This window comes from Triticum aestivum, chromosome 2D (assembly GCF_018294505.1).
Source record: "Triticum aestivum cultivar Chinese Spring chromosome 2D, IWGSC CS RefSeq v2.1, whole genome shotgun sequence".
In the NCBI taxonomy this organism is placed as follows: domain Eukaryota; kingdom Viridiplantae; phylum Streptophyta; class Magnoliopsida; order Poales; family Poaceae; genus Triticum; species Triticum aestivum.
In genome coordinates this window covers 526464482-526479428 of record NC_057799.1, presented here as the reverse complement: position 1 = coordinate 526479428, position 14947 = coordinate 526464482, and the positions used below count along the sequence as shown (strand labels likewise).

Here is a 14947-nt window from a genome sequence, read left to right as displayed (position 1 = left end):
GAGAACGGTCACCCACGTATATTTTAGGGCATCTGCTATATGGAAATGGAGCTACACATCTTTCAGATGGATCTGAAGTATCACTATAGTTTCACATCTTTCATCTTTGGATACTGATGTCTTGGTTGCTCTTATACTGTTAGATAGAGTAACCAGGGATATTTAAAAAATGAAAATGTACTGAACATAAAGCCTGCATTACTAAGAGTACGGGAAAACAAAAGAATTAGCACGATAAAAAAGATGGAAATATATGGTGGAAGCCTTCTACCACAGATATATGACTTTGGCAAACTTTCAAGTTTCATATTCTTAACCATGACTCCACAACATTATCTTCAAATTTAAGTAGTTTTTTATTTGATATACCATACAATTTATGGTAATTCATGTTGTTTCTCAATAGTTCTTTGGCCACTTCGCTATCAAAGGATCTCTTCTCTCCATTCTCCACTCTGTATCTTTATCCAAATTTGTACTGTAGATTTACACAGGTTCTCGCCGCGCCTTCCACTTGCTAGTATGTATCCTAGACCTACTAGATGATGTCACATACAGGAGGACTAGAGTGGCTGGTGCAGTACCCAACGGCTGAACATGGCGTAGCACCTCTCGGGCTCATACTGAGGCGCCGTGTGCCCAGCTCCCTGCAAACGCCAATCCGCAACCGCAGCTTAAAACCGGGCAACCCATCAATGGCCACGCGCGCCACATACGCACACAGGAAGTGTTCCTACCTTTACGGTGGCGAAGGTCATGTTGTTAGAGTAAGCTATGGTGAATCTGCATGCAAACCCAAACCCAGGGAATAGAAAGCAGAGGAATCACTGTCAGCGACTGAGAAACAAAAAACAGAGCATGCAACGCAACGAGAAGGAAAAGACGACGAACCCGGCAGACTGGCCGTCGAGATGCCATGCCCTCCAGTCGTCGACGACGGGGAAGCCGAGCGACCTCACCCACGCCTGCGTCCCCAGGTGCGGCACAATCGCATCGTGGTCGCCGCTGCCGACACCAATCAAAAAACCCAGTCAGGTTCCGGCTCTCAGCTGATCAAACATCCTAGTTTCAGCAGCAACTTACTACCTGTACACCAGCGCGCGGTAACCGTTGGCGGTGACATTCCGGTGGTACTTGATGCTGCTCCCGATGTCTACGGCGTACGGCAGGTCGCCGCTGTGGCACCTCACCCACTCGTCCACAGTGCCGTCCTTGATCCCCAGGGCGTCTCGGGTGAGCACGTCGTTTGCCCAGAAATACGACAGGTAAGCCGTGTAGCTCTGAATCCATAGCGTGTAGGTCAACGGAAGGAACGGCAACACCTGCAATCGTAGAGGTCTGTGTATGCATGATATGCTGACTTACATAACAGCCAAGTGGCACACGAGGTGGCGGATGTTTCACTCGTCTCCCCCTCACGATCACTGCTTCCTCGCTTAGGATCTTCCGACTAGCACTAGCTGACTTGTCCGTCTGGGTGCCTGGTCCAGGGGATACAAGATAGCAATCGTCTAACAAAATTTGTGCCGTCATAACTTCGGAGCGTAGCTGCAATTTGAATTGGGAAACAGCACGTAACCTTCAGTCAAGTAATAACTGGGACTTGGTACACGGCTTGAATGTATTTTGATCTCGTTCTTACATTATTGAAAGTGCCTAGAGCTTGGGCACACGGTGTATTTGTAGGTTTCCTGTAGTCTTCTCCTTGGCAATGCTCCAAGATCGTCTTCGAGGATGAAGAAGAAGAGACAGACAGACAGACAGCCAAAGAGTAGCATGCATATCACTAGGAGTGCAGAATTTCTGTGTGCATCATAACGGACAAGATGGGTTTAGTTACCTCATATAATTGATCTGGTATTATACCAACTCCATGAGCATATGACACTTTAGAGCTTTCATCAATGATTTCACCCGTCGCCGGGTTGCCTACCAAATAGCCCTGGGAGAGTGAAGAAACTTGCATAAATATGGCACGCATATGCAACAAACTCTCTTTGTTCGTATATTAGTTTTATCTTATGTCAAATTTATAAAGTTTAATCAAATTATTTAAAAAACATCGACATATACAATACCAAATAAATATAATATAAAAGATAGTTCATGATGGATCTAATGGTACTAATTTTATATTGTCAGTATTAATATATATTTTTATAAATTTGTTAAACTATTAAAAGGTTGACTTCAGACAAAACTAATAGGCAAGGGAAAAAATGAAGGGAGTAATTATTTATTTATTTATTTTGCGGGAAATTTTTGATATATTTATCTCCAATCATGGTAGTACAACGAACACAAGAAAAAATAAAAATTACATCCAGATTCATAGACCACCTAGCAACGGCTACAAGCCCTGAAGCGAGCCGAAGGCGCGCTGCTGTCATCGCTCCTCCCTCGGCGGAGTCGGTCACAATTTGTTATAGTAGACAGTCGGGAAGTCGTCGTGCTAAGGCCCAATAGGATCAACGCATCATAACAACAACCGCCGCCGATGAAGAGAAGATTAGATCGGAAGGATCCAATCTAAAGAAACATGAACAAAGTCAAACAAAGACCATATCGGAGCGGATCCACCAAAAACAACCACCGACCGAATGCCGTGAGATTCGCCGGAGACACACCTCCACACACCCTCTGACGATACTAGACGCGCCATTGGGACATGGGCTAGGGGAATCTTATTCCATCTTCAAAAAGTCGCCGCCGTCTCGTCTTCCCGAGCATGACACAAATTCCAACAAGACTTGAAGAAGCACCTAAAAACGAAGCCCTCCCGCCAGCAAGGGCCAGGATCCACCACACATCCATGGCCCTAAGGTCATAGGAGAGGTGGCAGATGAGCGGCGTCGTCGACGGGAGGCAAAAACCCTAACTGCTTTTTTCTTGGAGGAGAGACAAAGGGACGAGAGAGCTTCGCTACGTAGTTTTTTTGTTAAAAAAATGAAGGGAGTATTAATGTATAGACAAATGTGTTGTGTACAACAAAGGACTATTAGCTTCAGCTACAATTATAGTTATTCTACAACACCGATGTGCTCATTCAGAGCATAATCACAGGAGGACCTGATATATTCATGTACTCCCTTCGTTTCTTTCTACTATGTATATAAGTTTTGTCTTAAGTCAAACTTCATCAACTTTGACCAAGATCGTCGGAAAAATATCAACATTCACAATATCAAATTAATATCATTAAATGCACCATAGAAAAAAACTTGTATATTGTATATCTTCAGTATTGTACATGTTGATATTTTTTAACATAAGTTTGGTCAAACTCTACGAGTTTGACTTAAGACAAATTTTATGTGTGAACTAAGAAAGAAATGGAGGAAGGCAACAATGGAGTTCTTTTAAGTACTATCATCCAATTTGAAAATATTACATTTAGCGTCCACAGCACTGCCTCCCTTTTGGTTTTGTAGGCATATCTCAAACTACCAGAATTTTCAATTTTGTAAGGACCTTTACTTTGAGAATTAGCAAAACATTAATTGCAGTCATATTATTTTGATTCTTATTTTTCTTTTAAGTATGGAATCAACCAATGTCTAAAGTAGGGGCGACAATGCATATGCTGGACTAATACGTGTTCAAACATTTATTATGTTCTCCTTGATTAGGCCTCTACCAATGCACAATTACTTAGATGAGGTGATAAGTGCATGAAAAAGCTTAGCAACTAAAATCTTCATGCATAGGTGTTGACATTGTTTCTTTGTGGGGTCACCAAAGTGCTATCTTTCCTTCTTAATTGCTTTGCTATGTCAGTTTTTCACCTATGTGGCATTCTTAGCATATGTACACCGTGAAGCATTGGAAAGGACCTTATGATTTTTAAGATACCCAATAAACTGAAAAGAGGGAATACCAGTGGAGCCACACGAAAGATATGATCATCCCACATAATTCGAAGGAAGACCTATCGACTCCGTTTGGGACTCAGAGTATTGCTCATAGGTTCTTTCATTAAATGAAATCTATATACTACCTCTATCCGGGTTTATTAGGCCCCCTTGTATTTTGGATCCAACTTTGACTTTCTATTTGACTAAAAACACAAAGTGTATGTTATAAAAAGTATATTGTTTGATTTGTATTTGAAGATTTTTGACGATATAATTTTTGTGACATATAATTTACATTTTATTAGTTAAAAGCCATGGTCAAATCTTGACCTAAAATAAAAGGCGCCTAATAAAGCTGGACGGATGGAGTATCTTATATAGATAAAGCCCCACTATAAGTCATTAAAATTGCTATTTTCTATGCATGTGTGCTTCCACGTTATCCAAATTGGTGTATCCATTGGATTTGTTGGTATGGTCAATTAACATCCGTCCGATTTAAACACCAAAAGTCTCTCTACCATGCAACATGCATAGTGGATTTTAAATGCAAGCACATGTAACTTATGACATGTTCAACTTTTTATTTTATTTTCATTTTTTTGTTTCTACATAGTTTAAATCTTAAGGGTGAATTTATATTGTGTCAATATTTATAAATCAAATATCTAATCCCGTGGCAATGCACGGGGTATTGCCTAGTATATACATAAGAGAGTGATCCCCACTACTTCTAATTATCTCAACATGCGTGCTCCCCCATCATCAAAATTGTTGTAGCTGTTAGATTTACAAACTTGATTCACTAGCATCCGTCCATTCTACGCATGAGAATCCTCTACCATGCAACATGCATCAGCAAGTTTTAAGTAGGTTCTAAATCACATTTCATTTAATTGTGACATGCAAGACTTTTCATCTTAAGACTATTTTTGCTTACGCAGAAATCTCTCACATACTTTAATTTGTAAGGACTGAATTCATATGCTACACTATATTTAGAAGCTATATATCTAATTCCACATCTACACGTGGGGTATCGTCTAGTTGATAAAACAATCATGTTTAATTTGTCGGCTCCTGGGAAAAACTCCGGTCCCGCGCTCTTTGGATCACTTTCTTCCACCTAAATAGATTTTTCACACACTTAACTCTTATTATTTTTGCATCACTCTACTCTTGGATAATAGTTTGATGACATGGTAGACAATTTTGTTTGTATGACATCCATAGAAGCCACCCAGACGTGGTAACGAATTCACCTGCATCTATTTGAAGCTTTAAGCACGATATCAGAGTTTCCCCGTCTTCTCAAACCTCGATCGCTCTTTCACCACTACCGTACATCACGTTGTTGATCTCCTCTCCTGGATTTTTTCACCATATTCTCCAACCCCGACACGTTGGATGTTTCCAGGGATGGTGGTTCACGTTGATGTTTGTTGTTGTGTGCCTCTGGTATCACTTTGCCATGACATTTGACGGTCATGCCTTTGTTTTTCATGTTTATACAATTCAGTTGTTTTCGTCTTCATGTCCCATCCAGCACTTTACATTATGTTCTTGTGTACATTGAGCGTAACATTGTAATTTTGATATATTGCTTATTATTGAAACCCTACCACTTGCGGTCCCCGACTCATGGGGCGGTGGTCCTGACCTCCGGCTTGTGAGCTTATATTTTCCGCCCGCGCAAAAAAAACATGATAGTGGTACATTGGAGCCCTTATAACCAATAGTGCTTTGTTATATCCAAACTCCTTGCGATAGGTATATACTCCATGGAAAAAATTATTGTGGTTACCTTGAGATTAAGGATGGGGCTCCTTCCAGCTTCGATACCTGCAAAATATAAAGCATGGATATAGGGTTGAACTAGGTAAATCTAATCAATTATACATTTAAGAATCTAAAATAGTAAGCCATATTTTTATCGGTTGCAACTTGCAAGTTGCAATTGCGCAATTAACTGCCATATCTTTGGCAAGATCCACTTTTCCTTGGATATTATGTAGCACAAAGAGATTCGTCTGAATGTGTTCGGCCGCCCGGGATGATACGCCGGAAAGCAAAAATGACTACCTCGTGAACCAGGAACGTGGGGTGGAGATAGATCCCGATTTTATATTTATATGCATAGTCCCACGAATGAAGAAGAGTCGGAGCAGCGAGCTAAGAGAAACTAATAATGCCGCTGCACGACCTAACTGAGTTAGATGAGTCTTTTTTTTCCAACAGGTAATCAAAGAAAATGTGTTATAGCTTCCTTTGGTCAAAGCCCTGGGCTGAGACGGTTTCACTCGAACATTCTTCAAATCCTGTTGGGATATCGTCAAAGTTGATGGGGTGTAGGCCATCCTCTATATGGTCAATCTTCACGGAACTATAAGAGCCTTGTCAACTCGGCAAATATCTTCCCACTCTGATAAAGTCTGATGTCATGGGGATGCGTGACTACAGGCAAATCAGTCTCATCCATAGCCAAAGATAATCTCGAATTTGATGGCCAATCCTATGTCTCTCTGCTCCCTATCATGATATCTAAGGCCCATAGCGATTTTGTTCAAAAGAGATGTATCCACGACAACTTTCTTCATGCCCAGAGTTTCGTTCGTGAGATCCAAGCCTCAAATACTCTAGGCCTTTTATTAAGCTTGACATATCCAAGGCTTTTGATTATGTCAACTGGGCCTACTTACTAGAGGTACTCACTTGCATTGGGTTCAGGCCACGTTGGAGGTATTAGGTTTGCATGTCCTTGGCATTCTTTACTTCACATGTCCTATTTAACAGAAGCGCTGGTTTACCCTTTGACAACCGTCACAACATTCACCACGGAGACCCACTATCTTATGATCTTCCTCCTGACCATAGATTCACTATAGAAAAATCCTAAAAGCCACAACTGGCATTGGGATCCTCAAGCAGATCTGTGCTCACGTAGCGCGATGCAGTATCTCTCTCTCTGTGTCTCTCTCTCTCTCCCCCTCCCTCTCTCCCTCCCTCTCTCTCTCTCTCTCTGTTGATCATGTTGGCAACTTTGTGAATCCATGCATTGAAGAAATAAGGGCGCTCTCCAGCATCTCGTCCTGCTTCGGCTAGATTTCGGGACTTGTCTCTAACCTAGCAAAAATAGAGATATTTCCGAATTGGTGTTAGACCGCTGATCTTCAAGGCATTCTCGAGGTGTTCCCTGCAGACATTGCACATTCCCCGACACCTATCTTGGCCTGCAGCCCCACACCAGGAAGTCAAGAAGGTGAACCTCTAGGCCCGGTGTTTACCCGGTTGGAAATAAAAACATTTGTTAGCCCAATTTGCATAGTTATCCTAGCAAAATATATCCTCATGACAATGGCCACTTACAATGTTTCCATCGTTCTACTGCCAAATTGGATGTGTGCCAAGTTAGTGATGATTTCCAGGGGTTCATTTGTTACCCTAAGGAAATCGAGCAAGCAAATGGTGGTCACTCTCTGGTCAACTGGAAGATGGATTGTCACCCAAGTTCATGGGGGCCTTGGTATATTGCCGACTTGGAATGATTCATCCGTCCTCTATGTCTGCGATGGCCTTGGTTCCAATGGGAACCCCGACCAACTATGGGCTGGCTCAAATCTCCCCTGCAGCAGGGCGTATATGGACCACTTTTGAGCATCAACAATGGTAATCATGAGTGATGGCGCATATACTACTTTCTTGCATGACAACTAGTCTATCAAGGTTATCCTATCATTTTTATTAAGGGTGCAACCGGATCAAGTTCAGACGGATAATGCTCATATGGTATCCTGTTATAGATTTATTTTCCGATTCATAAACGGGACAAATGTGGTACATATGCGGATTGGGATACCGGATTGTGTTGGATTCTGACATGGTATGGCAACAGAACATCGGAAACGGTCATATACCATAGGCATATGAGTGAAATGTATACACGCTTTAAATAAATTTTACATAGACAGTGGGCAAGTATTAATACTTCTACATTTTAAGCACAAAAGAAGCACTAGAAGGCACTAAAATAAGCCAAACAAATCACTAACAAGCACATTTCTCGCCTCATAAGCAAAGAAAACATTCATATATTGCCAGTCAATAATGAAAATGTTGCCAATAAATTGGATATCCATATTTAAAATGTCCGATTATCCGGCTAGAAAAAAGTGATTATCATATGACGTCCTACACTAGTAATACCTTATCCTATCAATCGGACTCAGATTCAGATTAGATTGTGCTTGGATGTAAAAATCTCTTACTATGTCATACAAAACTGAACTCGGAAGCAGATTCAGTCAAAAATTATCCTGATCACATTCACCCTTAGTTTTTATACCCCCGAGCTTTATAATAAAGCAACTAGGAAGAATACGACCATGAAGAAGGAGCTCAGAAATGATAACTGGATCAACGCAGTCGACATGCTATCCACCCCACTCAACTCATCAAATTTTTTGGCCTATGGTCCATGCTTAATATGATCAATCTCTCCCTCGAAACGTAGGACGCCATTCGCTGGGAGTAAGGATGGCAGCAGGTAGGGTGTGGTGCGGGTACAATAATCTCATACCCATACCCATTGTTTCTCATCTGCGTAAAACCTCACTTATACCCTACACATTGGTTAAATATCAATACACATACCCTATGGGTATCCATGCTTGATGGGTACTCATTGGGCAAACAAACACAACATCAAAGGATGGTGGCGCAACTGCTACTTCCATGAGTGGTGGAGGCACCAGCCACCAAGAGGTTTCTATGATTGAGGAATTGGTTATTGGGAGGAGGACAAGGGTGGCGTACAAAGCTTACATACAAATACTCAGTAGCTTAGGGTTTATAACACATGTGATCCACCAGTAAGATAGTCGGGTAGGGTCTGGGTATACCCATGGACACAAAATCATATCCATGTCCTACCCACGACTAATTGGGTAGGGTTCAGACACTGCAGATGGGCATGAAAATATGCCCATATCCTACCCGTGCAGGTCCATGGTACCCATGCGTATGGGTGAAAATGTCATCCTTAGCTGGGAGTGGACTTACAATGGGGATTAATCCTATCGGTTGACCTACACCATGTAGTTTGTCGGGTCCCTTAGCGAGCACAATGCGAAACCTTGTGTGCATCTGGATTGCTAGGACATATTCTGCCTTCCTAGCACCTAAACCGCTCCTTGGTTAATGAGTGGTGGGGATACACTCATGGTAGTACTAAAAGAGAAGTGTCGCCAGCAGAGTGGCCACTTTATCTACACTATTTGACACATATGTAAGGAGTGCACAGTGGCGGAGCGTGACAAGGAATCAGAAGGGGCGCAAATCTCAAAATGAAAGAAAAATATACATGAAAACATGGGAGGTCGGCTCATCGACAGTCTGACGGCTCATCGCGTAGGCGATAGCAGTGGCGTCAAATAGCATCAGACGTTCCGTGCAGCAGCAAGCAGTTCGCCCAGCGGCTCGTGCGGCGGTTAGCAGTCCAAACCGAGAAGGGGGAAACGGGATTGGGGAATTGGAAGGACTGCCTAGAAATCAAATCACCATAGACGAAGCATGGAGGCAAGCCGTGGAGAGTTTTGGCAGAGAGAACCTCACGTACTGGAAGCTACAAGCATACGGAAATCAATCAAGCTAGCTATGCACGCACTTGATGGGCTGCGTCAGAACACTTAGTATCACATAGTTAAAGGAAAATTGCACTTGGGGGAGGGGGTACGACCCGTTTGTCCTCCAACGAATTTTCACTAATAGGCGTCTCAAGCTATGTTTTTAAGGCGTCCGTAAGGCGTCGCTTAGGCGATGCCTAGGCGTCAGGGCGCCCTCCAGGCTCAGGGCATCGGCCTTGCCTTAGACAGTTGCGTAAGGCGTCCGCCTTAGGCTGTAAGGCGTCTGAAGCGTCCGCCTTAGCGCCGCCTTGCACGCCTCAGACCAAATCAGACGCCTTAGCTTGTCAAGCGGGGAAACAGAGATTGCAGGCGGGAAAACTGACCTGGGCGGGAACACAGGCGCGGGAAACATTGGTTCAGGTGCGACCAATTATGAGAAGGGGAAAGAGAGAGTGAATCAACGCGAGGGGTCTCTCCTGTCTCCTCTCTGGACCATTGACGGAGGCTTCCTCCTCAGATCTGCGGCAGCCGCCAGCCTCCTCCCTCCGGCCACAGTTCCTCCCCCTCCTCTCCGGCTGCAGCTCCTCCCCATCCTCCTTTGGCGCAACCCTCTTCCAGCAGATCAGCACCACATCAAAGTATGAATCCCGCCCTCTCTTCTCCCCCTTCCCCCCTCTCCTCTTTCTTCCATCCAGCAGTGTAGCTTGCCATGCTTGCCTGTTCTGTACTTCTGTTATGCACAACTCCTCTACTAACTGTTAGGTGCTACCTCTCTTATGCACAGTAGTGTAGCTAGATGTGCTTGCTGCTCCTTCTCATCTGCATCTGTTTCTTCCCAGATCTGCTTCTCCACCCACAAGGCAGCAGCCCCACCACTGCTTCTCCCCTTCCCCATGCTTGATCTGGCTGCTCTAGTGATTTGGCTCTTCTCTCTTTTTCATTGACAGTAGCCAGGTGTACCTGCTTTGATGGATCTAGCCAATGATCCTAGGAGAAGAGCTACATCAGATGATCCAGCCTGGAAGTATGGGTTCTGGCCAGATTTAGAGAGGAAAGATTTACTCCAGTGTACATTGTGTGGCAAGATAGTCCATGGTGGAGTGAGAAGGCTAAAGCAACACTTTTCTGGGGGTTCCAGTGATGCGGATAAGTGTCCCGAGGCATCCATGGAGATTAGGATAGAGATGCACAATTCCTTAAACACTAGAAAGTTTAAAGCTATGGAGCGATATATTGATAAGGAGGATGAAGCTGAACTTCAAAGGCGAGTTCTGTCATATACACATGATGATTTGAGGCCTACGCTTTGGTAACAGTTTATATGTTAACGTTAGTTGTTAAATCTCCTAATTGGTTGCCATCTATTATATATGTATGTACAATTTATTAAGTTAATGCTAGTTGTTAAATCTCCTAATTGGCTGCATATATTATATATGCACGTGTCTAAGGCGTCGCCTCGTCTTACGCTTTAGCGCTTAGGCGGTGAGGCGCCTCCCAGCGCCTCGCCTCGCCTTACCGCCTTAAAAACATAGGTCTCAAGTACTCGAGGCCGCATCCTGCTTTTTTGAGGACATACGCAGGCCCTTGCATGGGCCCAATTTAGGGGAGAGTAGTCATTTTTCTTATGGTTTCCACATGTTTCATCCAATAACATGCCCCCTTTGTTGTAAATTTCCACCATCTTAATGAACAGGCAGCACTCTTCCTAAGTGCTTGAAAAACACTTTTATACCTCGCATATTGCACTTTTTTGCATATCATATATTGCATGAGTAAACTTTAAATGTTCTGTCCACAAACACGATACACACAAGGCTTTCCCTCCCCGCTCTCGCGAGAGGTGAACAAGTCGGTGCGATCTACCTACCTCTCCGGTGTTAATCGGGGGCCCCATCTCCCTCCGTCTGTCGCTTCGTGATGGGAAATTTGGAGATTCTAGGGCTTCGGTCCAGTAGTGGTAGGACAAGAAATAGTTAGGGTTTGTGTCCAACAAGCGGCGGTGAGACGATGGCATCATCGTCGGCATGGAATAGATTCTCCCTGCATCGCCCCTGTTTTGATGGTGCTATGTACCATCGGGAGGTGTGTGGAGGATGGTGTGGTCCTTGCGAAGTCGGCGCTCGACGGATAGTAGCATTTCGTCATTGACATGGTCTTGAAGGCTCCATACCATCTGGACTTCGCCCGGTGAGACGGAATCAATAAAGCTCAAACGTAGATTCCTACCGTCTCCTCGGGGATGCGACCCTATGGTTTCTTGGAATGCGTGCACGCTGGCGAGTTTCTCGGTTGTAATCGATAAGGTCAAGCCGGCTCCAATTGGAGAGCAGCAACAACAACACACTACTAGGGAAAAGCTTATAGGCAGACGCTTACTAGTAGCAAGGGTTTATAACCCTCGCTACTGCTACTTACTAGTAGCGCGGGTTTTTACCCCTCGCTACTACTAAGTTGATACTAGTACCGCGGGTTTTTAACCCGCGCTACTACTAAGCGGTCTCTACCGTGCCCTCCCGGGACATGCCATAGTAGTAGTGAGGGGTACAAACCCGCGCTACTACTAAGTTGATAGTAGTAGTGTGGTTTTATACCCCTCGCTACTACTAATTACGAGGTAGGTGAAATCCCCATATCCTCGGCCGAATCCCTCCTCTCTCCCTCACTTTCCCCCTCTCTCACTTTCTTCCTCTCTCCCTCGTACTCCAGCGGTGGCCGCCGCTGGTACACTCCGCTTTCTTCCCCCTCCCCTCCGAGATCCCTCCGGTGGGCGGTCGCCTGAGCTCCTCGCCGCTGCCAAGATGCGGAAGCGTGACCTCGGCACCTCCTCCTCGTCGCCTTCACCGTCTTCTTCTCGCTCCAGGTCAGCCCTCCTCCTCCTCCCCCCTCTCCGATTCGGTCCGGAACCCTAGCTGACCCATCCCCCTCCTCCTCCGGCAGCACGAGGGCGACTTCTCGTTCCGGGAGGCGTGGTACCACCTGTCGAACGACGGGTTCCCGATCAAGCACGACGTGGACCGCCTCCCGCCGCCGACCTCAACGGCGACGGCCGCTGCGAGGTGCTGCTCCCCACGCACGATGCCAAGATCCAGGTCCTCCAGCTCCCGGTCCACGCCGGGCTGGCCTCCGCGGCCGCCCTCGATGGCTTCCACGAGGCGCGCGTCATGGCCGAGATCTCCTTGCACGATTGACAGCACGCACGCGGTTGAGATTTTTTTTTTGGTTTTTCAAATTAATAGTAGTAGCGCGGGTCACAGACACGCGCTACAGATAGTTAGTAGTAGCGCGTGTCGAACCCGCGCTACTACTAACACACGTACTAGTAGCGCGGGATGCATCGTGCTACTACTACTAGTTAGCTGTAGCGCCGTAGTAGCAGCGCAGGCACCCGCACTACTACTAGCTTTTAACCCGCGCTACTACTAGGCTTTTAACCCGCGCTACTACTAGGCTTTTTCCTAGTAGTAACACGTCACCACCTTGTTCTGACGACGGTAATGGTCCTTCGTTTGTCCAGGGATCTCCATGTATTATTATTTTTTATGTTTGGGGGTGCTCTGTGCTTGAAATTTTGTTATAATAGTTCCGGATCATATTTGGACAAAAATATACATACATACCTTCCGAGATCTTTTGAGCAATAAATGGTACAAGATGTCCAGCAAGGGAGTCTCCCCCGAGGTAGAGAGGATTTGTGAGGAACTTGGGATGGTCAGTGAACCACTAAACGTTGTCACGTGGATTGAACTAATTAGTACACAATCTTTCAAAGAAAAATGAACTAACCAGTACTCAGTCGAAGTAGACTAATTAGTGGTCGAGGTCGCTACGATACCTTGATGAGGAGTTCATGGAGCTGCAACGAGGTGGATACTTCCCCGACATCGTAGCCTTCGGGTCGTCTTGAAAAGGAAAATCCTGCCCCAACCGGTGTATCGACGAAAAGGATATTTGCCACCTGCAGATGGACACTATCAACACAGGACTGGACCTGCATATGTATGCACGATAGCCACTAGTACCTAGTAAGTTTTGATGTGCAGAACAAGACCGACCTTGGTCCATGAGTACGGATTGATTCTCAGGCGCGGTACGGTGCCATTGTAAGGCTCTGGGACGAACTGGAATGGACCTGCAGTTGCCACCATGCACATGTATGGAATAATATGATCTGATGTCGGAGAGCAACATGAGATTCGACGCTTCATAATGCAGAGAAAAGAAGTACCGATCTCTAAGGCGAGGCCGCTGAGCACCGAGCAGCGGTCGCCGCCGGTGAGCCAGAGGAGGAAAGGGGCGTCCTCCGCGCCGGCCTCGGACTCGACGAAGTAGTAGAACAGCTCGGTGCCGTTGTCCTCGTCCACCTCCACGTACCTTGTGATTGAGCAGCAGCGGCAGGTCATATAACCTACCCGATGGAGCCGATCAAGGACATCGCACTTCCTACCCTACCGCCTTGGTGCGCGGAAAAATAAGCTGAAGAAGAAAGCGAGGCATGGGTACCCGGTCTCGAGGTGGAAGGGGAGGCGACCTGGCAACCCGGGGAGGCTGGTCACCACCTTGGAGCTGAAGGCTGCGCCGGCGACGGCGAACTGTCGTGTGCTAACCGCGGTCCAGAAGAAGAAGCAGAGCAGCAGCAGCCGCCCGTCCATTCTACTTTCGCGATATTTTGGTTGTTCTCTGCGAGAGGCTGGTATAGGTTGATGACAGGGCGCTAGGCCACGGCATCGAGACCTGTCACCTGTGGTAGTGGATAGGCGACAAGGCATGGCCCATATACACCACCTGCCGTGGCGGTCCATCAATAATGCGATCCGCATTGATGAATTTAGGCCCTGTTTGGTTCATAAGTCTTAGAACTTTTTTTAGTCCCAACTTATAAGTCTCAAGTTCCTAATAAGTCCCTACTTGTTTGGTTACTGAAACTTAACATGGACTAAAAGACCATATTACAACTATAAGTCCCTATAAGTCCCTTCTTGAGAGTCTTATTTCAGAAGTCCCAAATGCCCACTTTAAGTCCCTATAAGTTCCTCTTGTTTGGTTTATTTAAGTCCCTACACCAATAAGTCCCTGTAACCAAACACCCCCTTATGAACATGATTCAAGTATTCCCTGCTGATTTTGCAACATATATCATCATCATGGCATGCTGGCACATATGGATTCAGAGAAATGCAAAGATTTTTGAAGCAAAAGCTCCTTCGATTCAGTCTTGGAAAACTGCTCTTGCCAGGGATTTACAATTGGTCATTCTCAGAGTGAGAGTTAAGCACAGAGAAGCTTTTAGTCAGTGGACTGAAGCACATTTTAGTTAAGAGCTCCTTTACGGTGATTGGGAAAGTACTGGCAGTACTTTCGAGTACTTACCCCTCCGATTTTTATTAGCCGTCCGATCTGGTGGGGGATTAAAAATGAATTAACCTAATTAGTTTAATCAGAGAAGGGCATAATGGTCCAGGGGAAAATATT

General features: G+C 45.2%; 1 protein-coding gene across 1 annotated transcript; it reads right to left on the bottom strand.

Moving 5' to 3' along the window:
* Nucleotides 1-319: 319 nt before the first annotated feature.
* Nucleotides 320-14216, bottom strand: LOC123054231 (serine carboxypeptidase-like 18). The gene is made up of 13 exons (XM_044477953.1): nt 13979-14216; nt 13704-13849; nt 13531-13607; nt 13311-13433; nt 13096-13198; nt 5659-5696; nt 1841-1942; nt 1643-1726; nt 1366-1548; nt 1087-1280; nt 892-1005; nt 738-783; nt 320-647 (listed from the first exon to the last, which is right to left on the bottom strand). Exons 1-13 carry the CDS (start codon nt 14125-14127, stop codon nt 564-566), a joined length of 1443 nt encoding a protein of 480 aa, XP_044333888.1. The 5' UTR covers nt 14128-14216; the 3' UTR covers nt 320-563.
* Between the last annotated feature and the right edge of the window lie 731 nt (nt 14217-14947).

Bases quoted from the DNA above. Each gene is read 5' to 3' on its own strand.
- LOC123054231 (XM_044477953.1), bottom strand. From the start codon at position 14,127: ATGGACGGGCGGCTGCTGCTGCTCTGCTTCTTCTTCTGGACCGCGGTT. The intron at 13,199-13,310 runs GTATCGTAGCGA...GACAACGTTTAG, and splicing joins TCCATGAACTCCTCATCAAG to TGGTTCACTGACCATCCCAA. The intron at 5,697-13,095 runs GTATGTATGTAT...TATATTTTGCAG, and splicing joins TGCTCAAAAGATCTCGGAAG to GTATCGAAGCTGGAAGGAGC.